Source organism: Solanum pennellii, chromosome 7 (assembly GCF_001406875.1).
Source record: "Solanum pennellii chromosome 7, SPENNV200".
Classification (NCBI taxonomy): Eukaryota; Viridiplantae; Streptophyta; class Magnoliopsida; order Solanales; family Solanaceae; genus Solanum; species Solanum pennellii.
The window spans coordinates 67,555,662-67,563,497 of NC_028643.1; the positions used below are offsets into that span (position 1 = coordinate 67,555,662).

General features: G+C 31.0%; 1 protein-coding gene and 2 non-coding genes across 3 annotated transcripts; all 3 read right to left on the bottom strand.

Moving 5' to 3' along the window:
• Window positions 1-2,769: 2,769 nt before the first annotated feature.
• On the bottom strand, window positions 2,770-2,904 carry LOC114078145. Its single transcript, XR_003579690.1, has one exon. It is a non-coding gene; the product is annotated as a small nucleolar RNA snoR137 (small nucleolar RNA).
• A 559-nt stretch (window positions 2,905-3,463) lies between these two features.
• Window positions 3,464-3,598, bottom strand: LOC114078146. The gene has a single exon (XR_003579691.1). It is a non-coding gene; the product is annotated as a small nucleolar RNA snoR137 (small nucleolar RNA).
• A 508-nt stretch (window positions 3,599-4,106) lies between these two features.
• LOC107024021 (60S ribosomal protein L27-3) lies at window positions 4,107-4,680 on the bottom strand. The gene has a single exon (XM_015224894.2). It carries the CDS (start codon window positions 4,629-4,631, stop codon window positions 4,224-4,226), a length of 408 nt encoding a protein of 135 aa, XP_015080380.1. The 5' UTR covers window positions 4,632-4,680; the 3' UTR covers window positions 4,107-4,223.
• Window positions 4,681-7,836: the final 3,156 nt, after the last annotated feature.

Consider the following 7,836-nt stretch of genomic DNA (forward strand, 5'->3'; position numbering starts at 1 on the left):
TGTATTACTGTATATATATATATATATATATATATATATATATATATAATCATGTACAGATATACTTACAGATAAGTAAGAGGCCTAACAAGATTCTTAGAGTCCTAACAAAATTCCTAATAAGATTCTAAGAGTCCTCATATGAATTATTACCGACAGAATATGAATTATAGGAGACATGGTAAGTACCACCATTACCTAACTGTAGTTGTCCAGTTGCACTAATGCGTGTATTATGGTTGCTAGAGTTGATTTGTGGTTGCTGCCCGCGACCACCAAAGCCACGACCTTTGCCACCACGGACACGACTTCTGTAAGAAGATCGACCTCGGCCACGACCTGAATCAAATTGAGAGCCAGAGTCTTGAGTAGGTGTAGAACAAAATGTGCAGCAAATGCTTGATGCGTAATTGGCGAGTCAAGTTCCTTGAAACGCTGCAACATTTGCTCATGAAGTAAAAGTTTTGTGCGAAGCTCTTCAAGCTATAAGTGACCAGGAAAATATGTAATGATGCCAACCAAGGTGTCATACTCTTTTCCAAGGTCAAGTAAAACATGATCAATGAAATCCTGAGAAGGGGGGCTAGTGAATTAATTGCTCCAAGAGAAAATCATGTTTCTATTGTTGATGATTTCATTAAGTGTCTTTCACGTCAATTTTCCATGAAAGATCTTGCTGATCTCCATTACTTTTTTGGTGTCCATGCTACCCGTCACGTCAATTTGCCATGAAAGATCTTGGTGATCTCCATTACTTTCTTGGTGTCCATGCTACCTGTACATCTACTGGCTTTCATCTATCTTAGCAGAAATATGTATCTTATTTATTGTTTAAGTTTCATATGCATACTTGCAAGCCCATTTATAACCCTTTTGCTTCTCGAACTTCCCTTTCACTTGTGGATGGTGAGTTGCTTTCATATTCTATAGAATATCGAATCATGGTAGGTGCACTTCAATGTTCAACGTGACTCGTCCTGATATTGCTTGATGTTGTAAGTGTTGTCTCGCAATTGATGCATGCTCCTCGTACCACTCATCTGCACTCGATGAAACGTATTTTTAGGTACTTGCAAGGTACTATTACACATGGTCTTTTTCTTAGCGCATCATCATCCACGTCTACAATGGTGGCCTATTCTGATGTTGATTAGGCTGGCTGCCCAGATAGTCGACGTTCCACTACGGGATTGGCAATAATTTTTGGGCTATAATCTTATCTCTTGACTTGCGAAGAAGCAACCTACTATCTCTAGATCTTCTACTGAGGTCGAGTATAAAGTTATTGCCTACATTGTTGCTTACCAACATCTGGTAAAATTCATAGTATTACAAGTTTACAACATAGTGTATCTAAGTAATTAGATTATATCAATTTATAAACGTCCCTTGAATAAAAGTTTTGGCCCATAAACAGACCCTAGGCTCGACCCCAATCAAACATCAAAGGTCAATAGCTTATATAAGCCGAGCATACAAGTCCTAATTTTAAATGACTTACAAAATTATATCCCAACCCTATCCCAATCATAGTTTTGATAGGGCTGTCTCTATCTGATAAGTCAAAATAGTCCATTTTGACAGCTCTAATCATAACTAAACAACTTTTAGTGACAACTTCCCTCTCTAATCATAACTAAACAACTTTAGTGACAACTTCCCTTTGTTCCATCATAATAAGCTTCCAATTGTGGTGTCGCCGACTATCTTCAGGTATGACATTTCTTTATCTTCTCATGATCTTTCTGCATCTCCTGAACGATTACGCATATTCAAGTGTTCTGGTTGTAACTTGGAAAATTTCTTCTCACACAATCAATGGCATATTATAGTATTACCCTTCTATCTGCTTCCTCGTTGGATAAGCATTTATCAATATAAGAAATGAAATGGCTTTTTTTTTTCTCTAGATTATCAAAATGACATTTCATAATGACACCATATCACTCTCCTCTTTTTTTGCTTAGTTTTCATTTTAATTTTTAAACAAGAACAGTTATTCTCTCAAGGGTCGTTTGATCACAAAATAAGAATATCTCTTGAATTAAGAAATTTCATAATTTAAAATATAGTTGTTTCATTTTCTATAGTTATATTCATCAATTTAGTATAAAATGATTTAATTTATCCCTTATCCGATTAAGAAAGACAAATCATTCAGAAAAATTCTACTTAGCATCCGAATTTTAAATCTACTTATTACTATTGCTGGTATTAGTTATATTATATTATTGTCATAAAAATGCCATAATTGAAGAACGGATAATATATAGGTAGTTAGGTAACCCTATACTTTCAGTTTATAAGGCATCTAAGAGGCCAGCATTTAACCGCTCAACCAAATATGAATGAAAATTTTAATCAAAACAAGTAAATATTGCAAACACTGATATACCTTTACACTCTTGAGTAACTAACAAAAATTCTGGGCTTTGAACCTTTTTAACAGAAGTGGTTTGGCAACTATACTTGCAACATGTTAGGAAACAAAACTTCTCATTCCATGAAGCAAACATTTTCAACAATATTCACCAGAGGGGGACATCCCTTAATTACTAATGACATCCGTATCATACATGCAACTCATAACGATATTGATGCTACTATACTTTCTTCTATGACTGAGAAATCGCAAGTCCAAACAATATTAACAGTACTCTAAACAGCACTTGGTATAATTTGAAAGTACATATCGAAACAACAAAATTGCAATCACTCAATATCAGGAAGAGGGAAGTACTTCTCCTAAAGCTTGGAAATAACAAAATAGAATGTAGCAGGAGACAGGTAGCAAGATGTAATTGACTTACATCACGCTGTTTAATACTGACTATTCTTCTATGCTTCGGAAACTTGAACATCCCTCACTTCAATTTTAAGAGAGAGTTCACCATATGAAGCAACACATAAACAATAAGAATAAAAAAAACTGAGAAGTGCACCTCTGAGGAAACATTTCCACAAGACGGACGGAATTTTGATAATTAAATGTTGCAATCCAACCATCAAGCAAACTAGATAAGAAACCAGTTTACTTAAATCACTAAAGGACTTTGGATTGATATCATTCTATGCTTTCCTTGACACGTCCATCGGACATTAATGGTCAATGCACGCAACGCCTCAGAAAGCAATATATATTACCAATTCAAATTTACTAGTCACAGCTTATGAGTATTCATTACAACAACATACCACATGTAATACCACAACATACACCTGTACACTGGTAAAAGACCTACAACAATCTTGAATTGCAACCACCATACACCAATATAAAGGTAACAAACTAGAAGCACTTATCAAAGATCATACTACTAATTTGGTATTTATCAAATACTGATCATAAAACTCTAAACAGCACTTGCTATAATCTGAAAGTAAATATCAGAACAACTAAACTGCATTCATTCAATCTCATGAAGAAGAAAGAATTTTCCTAAAGCTTGGAAATGACAAAATAGGATGTAGCAGGAGACAGGTAGCAAAATGCAATTGAAATACACCATGCTGTTTGATACTGACTATTCATTTATGCTTCGGAAACTTGAACATCCCTCACTTAAATTTTAAGAGAGAGTTCACCATATGAAGCAACACACAATCATTAAGAACAAAAACTAAAGTCACTTCTAAGGAAACAGTTACACAAGACACAGACGAATTTTGATCATGTTGCAATCCAACTATCAAGCAAACTAGACAAGAAAACAGTTCACTTAACTCACTATAGGACTTCGGATTGACATCATTATATGCTTTCCTTGACACATCCATCGAATATTAATAGGTCAATGCACGCAACGCCTCAGAAAGCAATATATGTTACAAATTTAAATTCTCTAGAGTCACAGCTTATGTGTTTTCACTACAACAACAGCATACCCTATGTAATACCACAACATACACGTACGTAAAGACCAAAAACAATCTTAAATTGTAACCACCATACACCAATATAGTGATAACAAACTAGCTGCACTTATCAAAGATCATACTACTAATTTGGGATTTGTAGTCATGTTAGGTATACACTCATTTCATTATAATAATTACAATATTAATCACAAAAGCATAGATATAGAAAACATTAGCAATTCGAACAATGGTTAAAGATAAAACCAGATCTATCATTTCATATTAAAAGTTGTTTGAACAAGAAAAAACAGAGCAAATATTCTGAATATCCAGAACAGAAAATTACCAAATTAAGAGCAAACCACTCAAAATCTAAGCTTAGTGAAGAACCAGCGATTTTTCCCAGTTTTGAATCGCTCTTCAAACTTAGCTTTAGCCTCCTTAGCAGCAGTAACCTTCTTATCACGTGACTGAAGGCAATCGACTGTAACGGCTTCCTTCAAATCAACATCCAGTGTGTAACGAGTAGGCATGATGTGGTTGTAATTGACAAGCTTGATGAAAGTCTTGACGCGTGACTTCTTCGCCTGCTTTTTCGCAGAGTCCTTACGGATCACTTTCTTCGGGTACTTAGCTACACCGGCGACTAAACAATGTCCGTATGGCCTGTCACGTGTCCCATCGTCGAATGCTCGAACAATCACCGCTTTCCTCCCGGCGTACTTGCCTTGGAGAACCACTACGGCTTTGTTTGGCTTAAGGAATTTCACCATTTTTCTGCACTTGGTATGACTGACGATGGATGAAACCCTAACTAGGTTTTCCTTCGTTTATATAGGACAGAGAGATTGGCTTTGCTAAAGGGCTTTTGGGCCTTGGGTTTACATTTTGGGCTTCGATCTTATAACAACAGAAAATGTAAAAAGGAGAAAAAACCACACCACTTATATTTGGTTGCAATCATTTAAAAATAGTGACTTCAAATATATTTGTTGTACAAAGCTATGTTTTAAATAGGTATATAGAAATTGAAATATAATGCTTTAAGAAATTTCAAATATAAAAGGTAAGTTTAAATAATCGATTGAAAAATAATTTCACGTTATCATTATGGTAAAATGAGTTTGTTACATTTATTGTTCTTGACGATTGGAGTTTGTTTTATATATATGAAATTTTAACTTTCAAATGTTTAACTTATTTGGAGAAGATTTGGGTATTGAATTGTTGAATTCCAAGAAAAAAACAAAATTGATTAAAAAGAATCAGACACATATGACTTAAATTTTAGTCAAATTTTACATACATGAAAAAATAACATTTAGTCACTTTTTACTTCAATAAAAATATTTGAAATTAGTATTACGATCGAATTTCTTGTTGAGTTGTGACGGACATTTAATTCCTTAATTTAACCGTGCGAATCATTTTGATATTTTGTCCTTAAAATATAAAACAGGGAAAAGGTCATGATCATATCCCTTGTTATAAAAGTGACTCATATATATCCTTATCGTTATACAAATGGTCACATATGTCCTCCTTCGTTTAGCGAAAATGAAAATTTTTGTTTTGAATTTATTCTTTTGACTTTAAAATTTTAAAAAGTTCATGTGGGGGTATATATGATCCTTCTAGCAAAATTCAAGTTATATTTTAATCTTTTTCACACATAAATTACTTTTTAACATCTTTTATTTCTTTCACTCATTAATGTAAGAAAAAAATTAAAAATATAATTTTGCGGCTTTATTGTAATTTTGATTTTGCATTTGTAAGAATAATATTGGGGCATGTATAACAATTTTTACAAGAAAATTAGTAAAACATAAACAAATTTGACCATAAAAACAATAATTTTAAAATAATCGTTTAAATAAAAAAGTAAAAAAAAGATATGTGTGAGGAGGATTAATATATCTCATATAGATTATATTATTCTAAAAAAATAATTAAAAATCAATTAAAATTAAGTTGTTCACTTTCGTGAGAGAAAAAGGGTATATATGAGTCATTTATATAACATTAGGGGTATATACGAACCCATTTTTATAACGAGGGATATACTAGCTCTAAATAACAAAGTTAAAGGGTATATCAAACCTTTTTTCCTATAAAACATTTTTTTATCCCATGGCAATTCGACATGATAATTTAGAATATCATATGATAGACGTATTGAATAATTCTAAAACAATTCTTTCTAAAATTTGTAAAATTTTATGTCAAAATAAATTCATTTCTATTATTCATTTTGTTCATTTTCATTTATCATAATTGGACTTGATACACTGATTAGATAATAATATCATGGACAACACTTAAAATTTCTAATGAGCTTCTAATAATTAATGGACTTTAGATATTATCATCTTACTCACACTCATAATCATGAATTAGACTTGCAATTTCTAATAGGCTTCTAATAACTAATGAGCTTTTGATATCATCACGTTACTCTCAACTCATAGTCATGGGAAACACTTACAATTTCTAATGGGCTTCCCATACATTTACCATAACTAATTGGCATATGATTTATCGACTACGCACATCATAAACATGGACAAGACTTAAAATTTCTAATGGACTTCCAAGAACTAATGGATTTTTGATATTATCACATACTCACATCATAATCACTAACAAGACTTAAAATATCTAATGGGTTTTCAATAACTAATAAGTTTTTTATACTGTCACTTTACTCACACTCGTAATCGTGGACAAGACTTACAATTCTAATAGGCTTTCAATAATTAATGAGCTTTTGATATTTTCACCTGACTCACACTCATTATTAGAGGTGTACAAAATCAAACCAAAAATTGAACCAACCTGCAAACGAATATAATTGAAAAAAACTTGATTTGGTGTTGAAAAAAAAAACTCGACTATATTTGAGTTGAGTTAGCTTCAACTAAAAAAATTAACCCTAGATCAAATCAACCCGACATTATATATATAATTTTTAAAATTTCATTTTATATGTGAAAATATTTACTTTGATATAATTTTTAAATATTTTTTATAATTCATACATGTTGTTAATTATAACATAGTTTAAATCAAAATCAAACTAATACTAACGCATACAAAAAATCAATTTAACACTAAGAATGACAACAATATTGAATATTTGTTTTTTAGTTTTACATAAGTTTAGACAATTAAAATACACAATCTAATTTTACTTTCTTTTAATGTTTGGTCATGTAATTAATACTTACAAAACTTATTTTAGCATGATTTAATACTTTTAAATTATGATCAGTTTCATTATGACTTATAAAAGTTTGCAATATTTGTTTTACGCGACGTCATTAATATTTTTTTGTTAGATATTTTCGTCTCATTAATCATATCATATTTTGTGTTATTTTCTTAAGAAATAACTTAGATAGTTGCATTTTGGTAGGACTAAAAATTTTTTTAAGTAGAAGTAAATTATATGTTTGTATGAATACTTTATTGAAAAAATCTGAAAAACCCGATGCGAAGTTGAAAACCCAATTTTTATTGGTTTATAAATTCAGATATTAGAAACAAATGATTTAGTTTGATATTTGAAAAATGCAAACCAACATGTACACCCTTACTCATAATCATGGACAAGACTTACAATTTATAATAGGCTTTCAGTAACTAATGGGCTTTTGATATTTGATATTAGAAAAAATTACCTAACTATACATCATTAATCATCATATTTTTTTATTTTCCCTACCATTTCAAAAAAATATAAAAAATCTTTTTTTTTGCTCTCATTCCTTTTTGCAGATATATTAATTTGAAATCTCCTAATCATGATTTTCTTCCTTTTTTCACTCTAAAAATTTCTCCACAGTTACTTTCATTAATTTATTTTTGAATTTTAAATCTTTTCTCTTTTCAATAAAAGATTTCAAATTATTCAAGAGATAGATTTCTTTCATCCACTTCAATTTTTTTTTTAATTTTTTCATCTAAAAAAATTAC